This window comes from Mirounga leonina, unplaced genomic scaffold (assembly GCF_011800145.1).
Source record: "Mirounga leonina isolate KUSES-001 unplaced genomic scaffold, KU_Mleo_1.0 Mir_151, whole genome shotgun sequence".
NCBI lineage: Eukaryota > Metazoa > Chordata > Mammalia > Carnivora > Phocidae > Mirounga > Mirounga leonina.
Window position 1 is genome coordinate 64,006,425 of NW_023270377.1, and position 18,597 is coordinate 64,025,021.

The 18,597-nt window shown below is 34.1% G+C and overlaps 1 protein-coding gene across 2 annotated transcripts in view; it reads left to right on the forward strand.

The window, feature by feature from the left end:
- SCN7A (sodium voltage-gated channel alpha subunit 7) overlaps positions 1-13,213 on the forward strand; it is an 86,635-nt gene extending 73,422 nt beyond the window's left edge. For both annotated transcript variants that reach the window (XM_035007845.1, XM_035007846.1), the window contains exons 19-25: positions 224-331; positions 2,737-3,015; positions 4,000-4,053; positions 4,839-4,976; positions 6,532-6,636; positions 7,185-7,455; positions 10,156-13,213. In XM_035007845.1, coding sequence (XP_034863736.1) covers positions 224-331; positions 2,737-3,015; positions 4,000-4,053; positions 4,839-4,976; positions 6,532-6,636; positions 7,185-7,455; positions 10,156-11,222 — 2,022 coding nt within the window. In that variant the 3' untranslated portion in view covers positions 11,223-13,213. The remainder of the gene's footprint in view (positions 1-223; positions 332-2,736; positions 3,016-3,999; positions 4,054-4,838; positions 4,977-6,531; positions 6,637-7,184; positions 7,456-10,155) is intronic.
- The last annotated feature ends 5,384 nt before the right edge of the window (positions 13,214-18,597 follow it).

The following is an 18,597-nucleotide window of genomic DNA, read 5'->3' on the forward strand; positions in this document are numbered from 1 at the left end:
TGTTTTATCTTTTTTAAAGTAATTTTAACACAGTTATTTTCTTATACATTTCTATATGTCATTGTTAAGATATATGGAAGTATACATTAAATCTTTTGCATATTTCTTGGTAAGGTTTGACTTTTTATCTTTTTTGTAATAAATACAAAGTTTATTTTGCAGATTTTTTTGATTAAGTTAAAATTAAACCCTATTAACTCTTTTTTTCCTTAAATATATTTAGGTGTTTTGTCTTAGCTTAATCGGCAAATCTCGGGAGGAATTAAAACCACTTATTTCCATTAAATTCATTCGGGCACTCAGAGTTCTATCTCAATTTGAAAGAATGAAGGTAAGAAAAAAGTTTCTAAGCTAATGTGTAGATTTTTATTTAAGATTTCTAAACTTCTACAAATTAAATCTTCATAGTCTTCTCATTTGCATCCTTAATATTAATGCAAAAAACTTATATTCTACTATTTTAATATATAGAAGAAAGATATATTAGTTATACTTACTAAAATATTAGGTCTTTATTACTCAAAAGATATGAAAAGTCATAAAAATAAGAAGAAAGCCCCTAATAGTTGTGAGAAAATATAAAGTTTCAAAAACTAATACCATTCTAGCCCACATGGATATCTATGAGTATTAATAAAATTATCTCAATGTTAAAAATACAACTGACAGAAAATGAAACTTTGATCACCTAGTTGTTTAAAATTATAGGAATATTGTACACACTAAGTAATTATACTGAATAAAAGTGAATTTTAAAATAAATTAGTTTTTTTTAAGTCACACATCACAAATTATGAATTCTTGTCCTTTCTCCCTCACCAACATGTTAAAACCTCTTCTGAACAATGTGAGAAAAACTAATAGGTTGAGCCACATAAAACAACTAATGTTCAATCTTTTGGGCCTAAAATAGAAATCTGCTCCCTATGGCTTGACCTAATTAAGAAAACAGAGTTGATGACCACCAAACACAGTATAATTATGTAATATACAGTGCTCAACTATGTGCAGAAATGGCAGAAAAAATCTAATTTTACCTTTCATTTCATAATCACACATCAATGTTTTCTTGCATTTTTCATTTACATAGATTATCATTAACCTGCCTATTTGCTTAATATTACAGAATGCCACATAGTCAGTATAGATAGGATCCAATAAGAAAATTATCTGTGTTTAATGGTATAAAAAAGTGTCCAATTTCATTCTTCTGCATGTGGCTGCTCATTTTTCCCAGCACCATTATTGAAGAGACTGTCTTTTCACATTGTATATTCTTGCCTCCTTTGTCATAGATTAATTGACCATATAAGTGTGCGTTTATTTCTGGGCTCTCTGTTCTGTTCTATTACAGATTCAGATCTTAAGCTTCATCTCAACCTCTGGAAGTTCTGTAGTTGAATGATTTCTGAAAATATGTCATTGAATATATAAGGAGTCACATGATTACAAAATTAATGTTTTATATATTTAATAAGCTCCAGTCTTGGGTGCTCTGATTACTGAAATATTTGTGTCAAGTGTATCTACTTCTTTTATTCTTCCATAAGTATATTTTCTGATAATCATAGCATTTTTTTCTTTAGAGGTATCAGTGAGCCTCTCAAAATACCTTAAGTGCCAACAAAGGATCTGTGACTTAGTTTTAGAAATAAAATGAAGTGTTACTGAAAGCACAACTAAGAGTTAAAACATTTATTCAAAGCCAGAAAACTAGGAATATCAGCAAGGAAATACAGCAAAAAGAATATGTATCCAGTAATGGCTGAGGGAAGGAAGGATAGAATGGTAGCAAAGAGAATCGATGGTGCCTCACAAAAAAAAGAGAAAGAAATGAGGTTGGGGGAAAGCAGTCAAAAGTGTAAATGCTAAGGGAAAGACAAAGAAATAGCAGAGTGAAAATTTCTGTTGGCTATAGGAACTGGTTTACATTTGCTGTAACAGCTATAGTGGAGGGATGAGAATGAAATTCTGATTATAATATTTCAGCATGTATTTATTTACCATTTATCTATCTACCTCTCTCTCTCTTTCTATTTATACTATTAAGTTGAGGAAATGGAGACAGTGATTCTAGACTATTACTGTTATTCAAGTCGAGGTTGTAGATTTCCTTCCCACACTTCCCGCTCTGGAGTGGCTCACCTGTGACATAGAGTGGTGAAGTGAGGAGGTTTGTGATTTTGCAGGCTCCAGCTGTTCATTCAGTGTTTCCTGATATAGCCTCTTGCCTTGACTTCATTGATCTACGATCTTTTGGTCTTCCTCTTATTTCCCCTGCCACTTCAGTGTCTGCTTTGTAGGCTAATCCTCCCAAAAGTTAGAATCACCAAGATTTAGATGTAGGCCTATTTCTTTCTCATTTTATGTACTTTCTAAATAATACGTACACATATATTCACACATGTTCAGATGTCTTCCCCGTTTTTGGCACAATACAGGAAGTTTGATACACATGTTAAATCAGTGAAATAATTATTTTGCTAATCAACTCTGTTGCCTCTTAGTGATTATTTTAGTACAAAAATTTTGAGAATGTCTGGATTTTTAATGTATATTTTTTCATTGAAATTTATTATTTATGTTATTCAAATACTGGCATGTGACCTATTAAATCTTTATTGACGGCCTTTTTTTTTTTTCGTTATTTCTATATGACATTACATTTAGTATTTCTAATTAAAGTGAATTCACGTTTCTTACCTAAAGTTTACATGTTTGTTTTTTAAATGCCAGGTGGTTGTGAGAGCTTTGATAAAAACAACTTTACCTGCTTTGAATGTGTTTCTGGTCTGCTTTATGATCTGGCTGGCTTTTAGCATCATGGGAGTACACTTATTTGCTGGCAAGTTCTATGAATGCATTGACCCAACAAGTGGAGAAAGGTTTCCTATATCCAAAGTCATGAATAAGAGTCAGTGTGAAAGCCTTATGTTTAATGAATCCATGCCATGGGAGAATGCAAAACTGAACTTTGATAATGTTGGAAATGGGTTCCTTTCATTGCTTCAAGTAGTAAGTTCACTTCTGATTTTTTAATCAATGTTTTTATATGTTCATTCATATTATAGGTGGACATAAAGGACAAAATGTGGATGATTACTAGAGTTGGTTGTAACATATTTTAGCAATTATTAGTAGATACATGTTATGGGACATGCTACACTAGGCTTGTTTGGAAAGACAAAAGTGAAACATAGACCCTCCTCTGCTGGGAGAAGTTTCTAAGTACAGATGAAGGTAGGATTGACAGGGGAGATGGCAGGTACTGGAAACCTATTTCAGCCATCATTGATGAGGTAATAGGGTCACAATTTTTGGTCCAGCTCAGGGTACTACTGTTTTGTTTCTACTTAGTGCTTTGGCTCCTCAGTCACCCAACATCTAACAGAAATGAGGAGATAGGGCGCCTGGGTGGCTCAGTTGGTTAAGCGACTGCCTTCGGCTCAGGTCATGATCCTGGAGTCCCTGGATCAAGTCCCGCATCGGGCTCCCTGCTCAGCAGGGAGTCTGCTTCTCCCTCTGACCCTCCCCCCTCTCATGTGCTCTCTCTCATTCTCTCTCTCTCAAATAAATAAATAAAATCTTTAAAAAAAAAAAGAAAGAAATGAGGAGATAAATCATTCATCCTCGTCTTACCTCCCCCAAAGAAAAGCACATATATAGCAGTTAAAAGTAAAAATAACATTTCGGCAGCATGTATTTATTTACCATTTATCTATCTACCTCTCTCTCTCTTTCTATTTATACTATCTTACAATATTTTGTTATCAACTACAATTAAGCTACTACAATGAAGCTAAGTGGTTTTCAATACTTGTTAATGGACAATATAAATGCAGTAATGAAAATGATAAAGATCTCAATTACATGGCATATTGAAATGTGGTCAGCCTTACTAATCATGTTTTACTATATTAATCACAAATTGAGTTTTACATTTTATTTGCCATGAAGCTTAAGATTTCCATAAGAATTAAATACATGCCATTTTTACAGGCAACATTTAATGGATGGATCACTATTATGAATTCAGCAGTTGATTCTATTGGTGTAAGTACAATATCATCTTAGAGCCATTGCTAAGGTTCAAGCAAAGTTATTTTCGCAATTCAAGAACAGGGTACCAACAATAACAGGATAAATAACATGATAAAAGTAAATGCTTATGCTAGACAGAAATTAAATACATTTCAGATTGCATATTTCGCAAATGAAATGAAAATGAAATCCTTCCAGGATTAGGTACAGTGGTTGAAGCCCAGTAGGCCCATTTGAAGGATTATCAGACTTCATAACAGTGTTTAAACCAATGCAGTAAACTTTAAAATCCACATAAAGCAATGATATCACTTCACCAAAAACAAAGAGGAAACATTACCTCACGTAGAACTGTTAGTTTTTCCTGTTGTAAATTGTTTCACAAATCTTATATTTTAAAAAGTTGGTGTATCAATATTTTGCTTATTTTTTCACTTTTTAATTTATTTTTATTTTTAAAGATTTTGCTTTTTAGAGCAGTTTTGGTTTACAACAAAATTGGGAGGGAGGTATAGAGATTTCCCATATACCTACTGTTCCCACTCCATGGCCTATTATCAGCACCACTCACTAGAATGGGGCACATTTTTACCAAGGATGAACCTACATTGACACATCATAATCACCCAAAGTCCATAGTTTACCTTAGGGTTCACTTGGTGTTGTACATTATATGGGTTTGGACAAATGTGTAATGACATATAACTATCAATACAATATCATACAGAATATTTTCACTGCCCTGAAAATCTGCTATGCCCTATCTTATTTTGCTTATTTTTTAATTTAACTTTTAGGTAAATAGGCAACCTAATTTCGAAGACAACATCTACATGTATTGTTACTTTATCAACTTTATTATTATCGGATTATTTCTTCCTTTGAGTATGCTGATCGGTGTTATTATTGCTAATTTCAACAAGTACAAAATAAAGATAAGTACAAATATTCTTTGTTCACTAATGCCTGAGAAAATCAAGCACATTTATAAAAATGTCCTGCTTCAAATAATTGGTTTGGGATTCAGCTTAATGTCATTTTTATTTAGTACTTAGCTAGAAAAAAACAGGTTGATATTCCTACATATTGGGAAATATTGATAAAATGTTCATCTTTACATTGTTTTCTATATTCAAATGTAAATGGGCAAGTTTAAAGGTTAAAAGTCACAAGTGTTTCTATATATATGTTTGTAAAAAATGACATGCTGACAAACAAATAATATTGTGGTACATCTGCACAAATATGTGAAGAAGTTCAAGAAAAATAAGCTACACATTTTTACTCTCTGGTATGTTCAAAGCTTTAGAGTCATAACCAACATAGACATCTTTGTCAGCACAGTAGCTTTTCCAGCTAGAAGTAGAGAGAACCCTAAATCCTAAATATATGGCCTAAATAGGAGTGCTTGAAACAAGTAGGAGACAATTCAGGGACAGGACCAAACAGCCCATTTGGCGCCATATCCACCCAAAGATTTCCTTCAGGGCTTCTGCAAATGCAAAGGCCTCAAAAGTCCTTTAAGCCTGCTTATTTTAACCACAGAGACCTATTTTCTAGAGGTGTAGGAAAGCCTTCTAAAAAATCAAAGAAAAAAATAGTCTGTTTTGAAATTCTATCTTCAGCCATGTCATCAAAGTTCAGCCATGTACAGAATCTGGTAAACAAACCGCTCTCAGTCTCTGCTAATCAAATGGGATTAGGAGAACAGTGTTCAAATATGCATTTGATTGGATGCTTCAGCTTCTTGGGACTTCAACCCAATGGGATAACATCCTAGGATCTGCTTCTGGACTTCAAATTGGTGACTTGTCAAATTTAAGTGACTAAGTTCTGACTTGGGGCAGTAATAATTCCTAATCTCTAGATTAACAAAACATTAACTGTTTACCTCTTATTCACTTTATATATTTTGTATAAGATATTGAAATTAGCACTAGGAACACAAAGATACATAAGCTCTAGAAGGTGCTATGAAGATGTAAGCACAAGGTGCTTTAGTGTAATAGTATAAAAATATCTTCTGGTAAGTATTATTTGGAAAATTAAGTAATATATGAACTTATAAAAACACATAAATGACCAATTCTATTTTTTCCTGCTTATTAGAAGGTACAAACCAATTTTACCTTTGGCTTTTGAATTCAATTTTTCTTAGTAAACCTTTCCATTTATCCCCCACTGTTTCTCCTTTATCTCTGTTTAACATGAGGTAGGCCTCAAGAGCCTGAAAAGATAAAAAAGTTGACTACCCACAAGAAAGTGAACCAAAAGATAATTGATATCAGTCATTACCATATATTCTACGTGTGTTTAGTGTGGATTTGTGTGCAGAAAGTCAGACGTGGTTAAATGTGATTTAGATCATTGCCTTTATGCCCTTTGTAAAATATCAAATCAGTAATTACCAAGCTTTCCAAAATGTCTATTAATGGTAAGGTAAAATTTAGATTCAATGTGATTTTAAATCTTTTTCTTTCATTTCTTTACCAGGGAGGCTCAAATATCTTTATAACAGTCAAACAGAAGAAACAATCCCGTGCACTGAGGAGGCTGTTGTGTGAGGACTATCAAAAAACAATCCGTCGCCCAGGAGTAAGAAAACCTCTAGATTTGTTTTTTAAGCTTCAGGAAAAAAATTCTTTTGTATATTCTCTTTTAAAAATGAAAATGTGTTGGGGCACCAGGGTGGCTCAGTCGTTAAGCATCTGCCTTTGGCTCAGGTCACGATCCCGGGGTCCTGGGATCAAGCCCCACATCGGGCTTTCTGCTCGGCGGGAAGCCTGCTTCTCCTTCTCCCACTCCCCCTGCTTGTGTTCCCTCTCTCGCTGTGTCCCTCTCTGTCAAATAAATAAATAAAATCTTTAAAAAAAATAAAAAATAAAATAAAAATAAAAATGAAATGTGTTTTTGAAATTCTTCACAAATGCTTTTGACAAAATTTAAAAATATGTTCCTTAACAAAGTTTGGATGGTCTTTTGTTTTTTTGACTATATGCAATATAATTATAGTTTGGTAAAAACTTAGGCCCTCATGTATTTTCCTGTTTATGCTAGGAGGGAAATTATAAACATACAGACAATATGTGTGTGTATATAACCTATTAATAAGGCTGTTATACCTTTCCTTTTTTCATCCACAGAATAAATTCCAAGGATTCATCTTTGACTTGGTAACAAATAAAGTTTTTAATGCCATCATTATAGCTCTTATCTGTTTTCAAGCAATAACCATTATGATACAAAGTGATGAACAGAGTCAAAATATGGACATTGCTCTCTGCTGGATTAACTTAATTCTTATTATACTATACACTGGAGAATGTGTACTGAAGCTCATCGCTTTCCATTGCAACTATTTCACCATCGGATGGAACATTTTTGATTTTATGGTGGTCATTTTCTCTGCTACAGGTAAGATTTTTAGTCAGATTTTCTTTTATAGTAATACTAATTCAGGCAAGTTCTTATACTAAAAGTGTCCTGAGATATAGTCTCTTAAAAGGCAAAACAGAGAAGGGATCCTTCTTATTCCAATTGGAATGGCTTATATTTTTGCATTCATACATGTACACTTACCTGGCAGCTATAGGTATTCAAAAATACTTGTTGAATTAATACATACACTTTACTTCAGAGGTCACCCCTTCAGTGTATCACATACAGTATTTTCTAGGATGGCCCTAGAAGGAGCTTTTTATGTCTTAGCATGATATAACCTTTCACGGTCCCTATTATTCTTTTTTCTCTAATCTCTAAAACTGTTTACAACTTTCACAACACTAGAGTGTTAGGCTTTAATAAATTTATCACCAGTTTTCTCTTACCCGGGAATCTCCATCTTTTATTTAACAAATATATTTGATTATCCCCTTTGTGAATAGACATTATGCTATATGCAAAGAATCCAATAGTAAACAAGGTAGGCATAATCCCTGTATGCACATAGTTTACAATCTAGTAAGGGATACAGATGATTAAATAGTACATATTTAATGTGCTATTAACATTGTGATAAGGGAAGAAGCACAGGGTATTACAGTGGCACAAAAGAGTGAGGGGAACCTAACAGTAAGTAGAGGTCAGAGGAAACTGCATGGATGAAGAAAATCTAAATAGAGACAAGGGGAAAATCTAAATAGAGATAAGGGGATAACCAAGTAAAGAATCTAGAATAAAAATGTTTTAGGCAGGGAAAAGTTTGTTTATTGACTGCCTCCACATAAGACACATACTAGAATGTAAGCTCCATGAGAGACAATATTTAAATGTTTATTGTGTCAGACACTATTTTATATAGTTAGTAGTGAAAATGTGGACAAACTATCTGCCCACTTGTGCTTCCAGAAAATTCAACCTATTCATTTGGTAGTAGAAGCAGTCCAACTATTGATAGACAAGCACAAGAAGCTTGAAAGAAAAGTACATAAAGGCAGGAAGGGGCTGATAGGAAGAAAATAGAGGAATATGGAATTAAAAAGCCCTTTGGGATGAAAGTGAGAGTTACTGAATCAGAGATCTTGAAGGAGAGCAAATCACGGTCAGACAGAAAGCTGTTTGAATTTGAAATCTCAGAAGGTGAAGAATCCTGGGTCCAGAATGTGGCCATAGCTGCATATGACTAAAGTTAGATGATGGAAATTATTACAGTTAAGAAAGTCAAAGAAAAAAAGACTGGCCTTTCAATGAGCTGTTGATGGTAGGTATTGGGGTGGAAAGAGCCACAGTGAGCCAAGTACTAAGTCTCCAATGAGTGTAAATGAGGAGGAATAAATAGATCATAGAGCCAAGAAATGGTAGGCGATAGTACAGTTCAGTGGCATGATCCACAATGTGTCAGGACAGAAAATTCTTTTTTTTCTTTCTAAAATTGACTTAAAGTGTCTGGAAATCACATTGTAAAGAATGAAAGATGCTTGATTGTTCCATTTTTCTACCCCGAGAAATATGGAGCAGGAAGAAAGAGCTGTCTGCGTTTGACAATGTCCCAAGGGAGATAGTGTCCTCAAGATAAAGTCAGATTTTACTTAAGAAAGGAGGTGAAGAAAATGTAGTGAAGAGGATGTAGAAAAAATTGTCTACAATTAAATAGGTATACCTCTGGCATAATGGAAGAATTTGGAAGATTGTGAGGACAAATGAAAATTTGAGTCAGAGCAGAAGATTCACTAAAACAATGTGGAGATGAAGATATAGGTAAGATAGAATGTCAGAGAGAATGTCATCACCGACAATGACCAAATTGAATGGAAATATGAGACATGATCCTTCCCGATTCAACAAATATACCATCTCATTTAGAAGCTTCATGGGATTCTTTCCTCCCCACCTTCTCAACTCAAAATGAACCTCACTCTCTCCAGTATTTCCAGAGAACATCCCCTATACTTTTAGGGTAACTGTAATTTTACCTTGTTTTATTGTTATGTCTCTCACTCCCATAGTCCCCTCATCTACCCACAACTGCCACAAAAAAAAAGTTCTAGGCCAAGGCTCATTTACTTAATTCGATTTAAAGCTGCTAAGGGCCCAAATACTATTTATGAAATAAATAAATTAAATTATAATCTGTGAATCACTGAATGTCAGACATTTTTGTAATTATATTTATCAACTAGGTCTTCCTACCTTGCATTATAATTACTTTAAATATCTACCTTTACTCTCTAGATTATAAGGTCTTTGGGAACAAAAGTCAGGTCATTCACTTTTGCATATTTGCATGACACCTTTATTAGATATCCAATAAAGACTGGATTGAACTAAATTTCTTTATACAACTATACCATCTGTGATTCCACAAGTACTTGACCAATAGTACTCTTAAGATGATGATACATGTAATTCTCTCCCAAATTTTGCTAGAGACCCTGAAAATTGCCACAATTAATATTTGGCTAATTCCCACTTTCAATATGTTCTGTTGTATGGGAAGGATTAATAAAATGATCTTAACATATAGAAAAAATGATATAATAATACTTGAAACAATAAATAAATAGTTGAAATAAATAAGTAATTGAAATAATAAATGAAATAAAATAATTTATATTCCTCTAAATACAATCATATTTAAATGATTTTATTGCCTGTTTTATCTTCTCCCACACCAAGAACTATTTCTACCTATGACGATAGGATACTACCTTGTGCCTCCTTCCATTATGGAACTGATACGACTCTCACGGATTATCCACATCCTGCGTCCTGGGAAAGGACCAAAGGTATTCCGTGATCTACTGCTCCCTTTGATGTTGTCTCTCCCAGCATTATTGAACATCAGTCTTCTCATCTTCCTGGTCATGTTTGTCTATGCCATCTTTGGAATGTACAATTTTGCCTATGTTAAAAAGGAAGCTGGAATTAATGATGTGTCCAACTTTGAAACCTTTGGCAGCAGTATGCTCTGTCTTTTCCAAGTTACAATATTTGCTGGCTGGGATGGGATGCTCAATGCAATTTTCAACAGTAAATGGTCTGACTGTGATCCTGATAAAATTAACCCTGGGACTCAGGTTAGAGGAGATTGTGGTAACCCCGTTGTTGGGATTATTTATTTTGTCAGTTACATACTCATATCATGGCTGATCATAGTAAACATGTACATTGTTGTTGTCATGGAATTTTTAAATATTGCTTCTAAAAAAAATGGCAAGACATTAAGTGAAGATGATTTTAGGAGATTTTTTCAGGTATGGAAGCGGTTTGATCCTGATAGGACACAGTATATAGACTCTAGCAAGCTTTCAGATTTTGCAGCTGCTCTTGACCCTCCTCTGTTTATGGCAAAACCAAACAAGGGCCAGCTCATTGCCATGGATCTTCCCATGGCTGCTGGAGACAGAATTCATTGCCTTGACATCTTACTTGCTTTAACAAAGAGAGTTATGGGTAAAGATTTGAGGATGGAGAAAATGATTTCAGAGATGGAATCAGGGTTTGTATCAGCCAACCCTTTTAGGATCACATATGAGCCAATTACAACTACCCTGAAACGAAAACAAGAGGCAATCTCAGCAACCATAATTCAACGTGCTTATAAAAGTTACCGCTTGAGGCAAAACGACAAAAATGCATCAGATATTCGTATGATAGATGATGACAAGGAAGTTCAAGCTACTGCAGGAAATGCCTATTTTGACAAAGCTGAGGAAAAGTTAATTATTCAAGGCCAAATCTAATCCCACTTACCACCTTTTCACCTTCTAAAAATGTTAGAAGTTTGAATCAGAAACAAAAAGATCAAAGAAGTAAAGATTTTACTTACCAGTTGTCTACAATCCATGGAAGTTAAGCTTGTGTTCACAAGACTCCATGTCAAGTTTACTTTTTACCGTTGTATATTCAGTCTAACCAAGACAACCCCTTAAAATCACTTTCGTGAGTTAAAATGCCTTAAAATTGCCATTTGATAATCCAAATGGCTTGTTTTCTCTATCTGGCTTTTATGGGGTGTGCTTCTCCTAGAGGATCGGGGAGGTGATAGTAGAGACTAGTAGCAAAAGGGGCTTCCTCGTATATTTTATGTCTACTTTATGGGATTCAAGGACTTAGTTACAAATAAGCAAGTACAATAAGTACTTTCTTAAGGTGGGATAGTGTTAAAAAATACAGTGCTACAGGCCATTAAATCATTAACTTGCCTAGACAGATGCCAACTGGGGGAAGAAAAAAAAGGCAGTTCTTAGAAAGTTCCTTTGAGATCAACCACAGATCCTCTTGGGCTGATCCAAACCATGTTTGTTTGACTGGAGCCTTGGTTTTGGTTTTGGTTTTCTTTTATTTTTTTACAGAGGATTAATATTATTTGATTGGTTTTGGATTCCTGGTTTTTCATCTCTTTGGCTAGTTCTACCTAAGCTCTAGCTCTTCAACAGAATGGATTCAGAGAATAAGAAGCACAAAGAGACCTAGAATTATGGCCTATATTTTCCTCATTTATACTTTTTTAAAGTATACGTTTACTAAAATGATATAGAAACTGTTAGTAGACTCATGTATTATCTTATCATAAGACTGATATATATTATACCATTTATCCATAATGGAACATCTGAGGTCTGGCAAATGAAAGTCATAATATGAATTAGAAGAGTCAAGGGTTGCCATTATGTCCAGGCATTTTCAGAGTCTTGATCCTTACTTGGGAAACTGGGTCCACTTTGAAATACTTTTCACTATTCTTTACGATTCTCTGTAACTTAGAGGAAGAAAATGACCACTGAAACTGTGAGGACACCGAGTAGGAGATCAAAATACAAGTTTGTTGTTGGTAATGTTATGTAATATTAGTGTATACAAATTAGTTTTCACTTATTTATCTTTCTAAATTTGTTTTTGCTGTTTTTATTCTAATCACACACACACTCTGTAAAATTTTTTGTGTTTGGAAAACTTGAAAATCCTAAACATTAATTTTCACTATTAAAATTATCTTTAAAAGGTACCTATCTTTGATAGGTACAAATAGTTGTTTTTTGACATAATCATAAATGCAGCCACTTGCATCCATGTAATACAAGATTCTGATATTTGTTCCCTTTGTATGAAGATTGATTTCAATGTGCCTACAAAATCCTAAAGGATTCAGAAAGAAAATATGTATACTGTTGACTTAAATGGCAAACTTTAAATATGTTGTATGACATTCAATATCACTAAAATGTCAGTAATTATATTTTATTATGAATGCATGATCTTGAGCCTTAACTATTATAACCTATTTCTGCTCCTCAGAAATGTATTAACTTGACCAAGATGCCTTTGGGGGAAACCCTTAAGTAAATGTAATTTCAGGATTCTGTTTCTTTCTATAAGTGTTCCTTCCCTTTCTCCTCCCATTTGTCATCATGTGATGGGGACCAGTGAGGAACTAGTGTTAACTTGGTGACATGGTGACAGCTGGTGCTTTATCTAAATTTCTTGGTTTTCTATTTCTTGGAAATGCTTTAATGTAGAAACCGCTTCAGATATTTAAACTTAACCTTAACTTGCTTCTGTAAAATCAAGACCATTAACTGATTTTAGTTTGAAAATTATATCTTTTACTTGTAAACCATGTTTGCCACTAACCTTCCAAAAACTGTGTAAAGAATTATTTTTAACAAAGTCGTACAATATATTCTACTTTTTAGAAACTATAGAAAATAATAAATACAACCTGTTAACCACAGTAAGCTTTGGGTTTTTTTCTTTGATAAGTAAGGTCGCCTACTTTGTATGATAAAAATTTTTTCAAATGAGCCTAATTACATTAAAGCTTATTCATTCAGGCTCAAAATTCAAAACTGGCAAAACTGTGCTTCCTTTGGGTTAAAAAAAATTGTAAAATAAATTTTAGTAAGCTTAACAGAGACGCTTACACATTGACAAAATTTACAAAGTACTCCTCCTATCAAAGTCATAAGTTTATTATGTATATCTCAGTATTAATTAGAATTTGCTTTATGGAGGATAATGCTAAAATTAAACTGATTGGTGTGCTATGATTTGTCAGTCTGCTTCTTTAAAAATTTTCTGTCTGCTCCTTTAATAAATATAATGAATATACTTTAAAATCATTTTAAAGATACTGGAAATAGCTACCGTTTATTGAACAGACTATTATGCCCAGCCTTGTTCTAAGTATTTGTCATGCATGAACAAGGCATTCACAACAACTCATGAAACAATGATAATTTTCATTTTATAGATGAACAAAATAGAAGGGTTATAAGAGCTTCTATATGGCACAGAACTTGTAAACAACAAGGCCAGAACCTCAAACCAGGTCTAGTTTTAGAGACTTAATATCTAACCCCTATCTACGATAACTGTCTAGTAATAAATGACCTAGCTAGAGGCAGAAGTTTAAGATGAATTAAGTTGTTGAAGAGAGATAAGTTCCCTCTCTTTCTCTCTCTCTCTCCCTCCCCCTTTCTCTTTCTCAATCTCTCCTTTGGTGGAGGGAATTTTAAAAGTAGAGACAACCCCTGGAAAAAGGAAAGACACAAGGAATAAAACTGTAGAAGTTTTTTCATTCAATATTCATTGTATGCTAGGTACTAGATATAAACCCAGAGCCTGTATAGATACTCATACATAATACATAAATACAAAGATAAATCTGAGACTAGAGAACTTGCTGACTACTGAGGGAAAACAGCTAATTATAATATATGGTAATTTTTATACTATTGGTGTAAATCCCAATATGTATTCAGGAAAGAATGATGGGTTCTACATTGAAAATTATAGGTAAAGTTAGTAAAGTGGACCCTAGAAGAAAAAGAAAGATTTTATCAATTAGAGAAGAAGGTAACTGTAATCAACACAGAGACATTTTTAAGAAAAGGAGTCCATACAGAGATGATACCTAAGGTTCTGAGCTTTTGGTTCTTCCGGCTAGACTATAAAGAGAAAGGGGAATTAAAGACAAGATAAAAACGTGTACTCCAGAGATTGGATGGAAAATTAGAGCAGAATTACTCTGAGCACCCTGATCCCTTCCCAGATATGCTTTATTTTGTCCTTTTGTTCTTGAACCCTCTCCTTCTTTAATTGTTCTTTCCAGAGATTCCAGGTCCACATTCTCAATTCTAACAGTCAATATAGAACTCCAGTGAGTGATGGGGTCTTCACTCTCCAGGTGGGGACTTTCATCTTTTATGTTAGAGAACCTAACACTGTCAGGGTCAGACACTTACTCATCTCCTCATCTGTAAGTGAACCTCTTATCTTCTTTGACTTCAAAAACACATGTGAGCTCAAAGGATTTTTCTCTCAATTCCAGCTAGTTAGTTTATGAACCATCCAGAAGGCACAACACCCCTAGTCCTAGATTCTGTGACTACATCACATAAGAGTAACTTCTTAAAATGATCCATAAGTTCAGAGTTCCCAATCATATAAAATCTCATCATCAATCTTCCCTTTCTCTCTCCCATTTTTGTTTTCATAAGATTCTGTTCAACACCTCCTACCTATTAGACACAACAATTTAGAGATAAATAAGGTTGTCTTTATCCTTAAAAAGGTAGTAGTCAGGATTTTCCAGAGAAACAAAACTAATAGAACACACAGGTTTCCCCCACTATCCAATAGTAGAGTGTTCCTATAAAACCTTTTATAAGCTGAAATGACGTAAAGTAAAGAAGTAATTACCACTAATTATGTGAAAAAAAATTTTATCATTCCTAAACCCAAAAAAACCTCTTAGGCTTTTCTGATACCTTAGGACACAACTTGCTAATAAATACACAAAATATATCAAGATGAAGTATGGATGCTCACAAACACAGTTCAAAGCTGTGGCAGTTTGAGCACTTTTTCATGTGTCTATTGGCCATTCAGATGTCTTTTTTGGAAAAATGTCTGTTCATGTCTTCTGCCCATTTCTTGATTGGATTATTTGTTCTTTGGGAGTTGAGTTTGATAAGTTCTTTATAGATTTTGGATACTAGTCCTTTATCTGATATGTCATTTGTAAAACTACTGGGTATTTACCCCAAAGATACAAATGTTGGGATCTGAAGAGATACGTGCACCCTGATGTTTATAGCAGCAATGTCCACAATAGCCAAACTGCGGAAAGAGCCAAGATGTCCATCGACAGATGAATGGATAAAGAAGATGTGGTGTATATATATATATACACAATGGAATATTATGCAGCCATCAAAAGAAATGAAATCTTGCCATTTGCAACAACATGGATGGAACTGGAGAGTATTATGCTGAGCGAAATGAGTCAATCAGAGAAAGACATGTATCATATGACCTCACTGATATGAGGAATTCTTAATCTCAGGAAACAAAGAGAGGGTTGCTGGAGTGGTGGGGGGTGGGAGGCATGGGGTGGCTGGGTGATAGACATTGGGGAGGGTATGTGCTATGGTGAGCACTGTGAATTGTGTAAGACTGTTGAATCACAGACCTGTACCTCCAAAACAAATAATACATTTTATGTTAAAAAAATAAAAGAAGAAGATAGTAGGAAGGGGAAAATGAAGGGGGGTGGGAATTGGAAGGGGAGACGAACCATGAGAGACTATGGACTCTGAGAAACAAACTGAGGGTTCTAGACGGGAAGAGAGTGAGGGGATGGGTTAGCCTGGTGATGGGCATTAAAGAGGGCATGTATTGAATGGAGCACTGGGTGTTATATGCAAACAATGAATCATGGAACACTACATCAAAAACTAATAAGGTAATGTATGGTGATTAACATAACATAATAAAATTAAAAAAAAAAAAGGTGTGGCAGTTTGATGCTGAGATGCTGAGTGTAGGTCCAGGCAAGGAGCTTGGTGGGGCCGCTCTCACTGCCTGGATAACAGCTTATGGCAAAAAACAACAAAACAAAAAACAACAATGCTATTTTCACTTTTCCTTTAATTTTTTCTTTTCTTTTTTTCTTTTCATAAAAGTGAAAATCTTCTTTGGATTTCTTTTGGTTAGCGATAACGGGTACTAATGTAGCTCTTTTGTAAAAGCAAAGTGGTGCGACTCAAGTTTTCGAAAAGCGAGGGATACCTGTATATAGATTTATAAGAGGATCTTTATTATTATGGGAAATGTTTCACAGGATTAAAGAAGCTGAGATATGTGGCAATATACAATGTGCAAGCTGGAGAATCAGGAAAGTCGGTGGTATAATTCAACCCAGATCCTAAGGCCTGAGAACAAGGGAGTCATGGTATAGTTCTTAGTCCAAGGCAGAGACCAAAGAATGTGGGGAGGGGCACAAGACCTGGAATTAATCTTAAGACCCAAGAACCAGGAACTCCAATGTCCAAGGGCAGGAGAAGATGAATGTCCTAGCTCAAGTACAGAGAGAGAGAACTTACCTTTCCCTCCATCTTTTTGTTCCATTCAGGCCCCCAGTGAATCGGATGATGCTTGCCCACATTGGTAAGGGCAGTCTTCTTTTTTTTTCATCCTCTTACTTTTAACAGACAGATGTCATTGGAGTTGAAATTAGTTTCTTGTAAGCAATATATAGCTGGGTCACATTTTTTAATCCATGTTTTATTGATGTATTTAGACCATTCACATTCAAGGTAATTATTAATATGTTAGCACTTAAGGTTTCTGTTTATTTTTTGTTTTCTATTTGTTTCTTCTGGTCTCATTTCTCTATTTATGATTTCTCTGTTTCTCTTTTCTGGCCTGCCCACACAAAGCTTAAATATGTTTTAGGATTCCATCTTGATTTTGTTTTTGAATGTATCTCTTGTATATCTTTGGTATATATATGTATGTGTATATATATGTATATATACATATATATATACATATATATATGTATATATATAGTAGTCATTCTGAGTATTACTAATCTGTCCCTCTATCTATGTATGAATTATACCGTTCACTAACGTCAACATTTTACCACTTTGAGTGAAGTGTGGAAACCTCATTCTTATTTATATCCCTTTGTCTTCCTTATTTTTAAGTATCATTGTCATGGGAATCAGATGATGCTATAATTTTTTTATAAAGATTTTATTTATTTATTTATTTATTTATTTATTTATTTATTTATTTATTTATTTAGAGAGAGCATGCACTAGTTGAGGGAGTGGCGGAAGGAGAGAGAGAGAATCTCAAGCAGACTCCATGCTGAGCATGGAGCCTGTCATGGGGCTCGATCGATCTCATGACCCTTAGATCACGACCTGAGCTGAAATCAAGAGTCGGATGCTTAACCACCTAGATGACCATGATGCTATAATTTTTGTTCCAATCATCAAATATGGTTTTAAAACTCATGAGTAAATGAATGGTTCTTTGAATCTACCCGTATTTCTGCTCTTTGCCTATTCCTTCTTCCTTCCTGATGCTCCAGCATTCTTTCTTTTATCAACTCCTTTCTGTTTGAAGAATTTTGTTTAGCCAATCTTTAAGAATAAGATATTTTATTCCTCTTTAATATTTTTGTACTTATGTGTTGAAATGATAACATTTTTGATATACATTTTTGGGTTAAACAAAATATATTACTAAACTTTAAAAAAGAATATGTCTGCTAGTAATACATTCTTTTAGCTTTTCTTTTTCTGAACATATTTTTAAATCTCTTTCATTCCTCAAGTATGGATTCACAGAATAGAGAATATGTGGCTGACAGTTCTTTTATTTCAGCACTTGAAAAATATGGTACCATTTTCTTCTGGTTTCTATGACTTCAGATTTGAAATCCATTATCATTTGAATTGGTATTCCCCTGCAGGTAATACTCATTTCTCTCTAGTTGCGTTCAAGACTTTTTTTTTGTGTTTACTTTTCAAAATTTTAACTGCGGTGTATCTTTGGCATGGATTTCTTTGTGTTTATCTTGCTTAGTACTTACTCAGCTTCTTGGAATTACAAGCTTGTGTCTTTTACCAAATTTAGGATATTTTTCAGCCAATACTTCTTCAAACAACTTTTCTATTCTTTTCTACTTTCCTTCTGGGATTGTGTTGCATGAATGATGGCTCTTTTGTTATTGTCTCATAGGTCCCTGAGGCTCTGTTCATTTTTTTTCCAGTCAATTTTTTTTCCCTCTCTATTGTTCAGATTGGGTGAATTCTA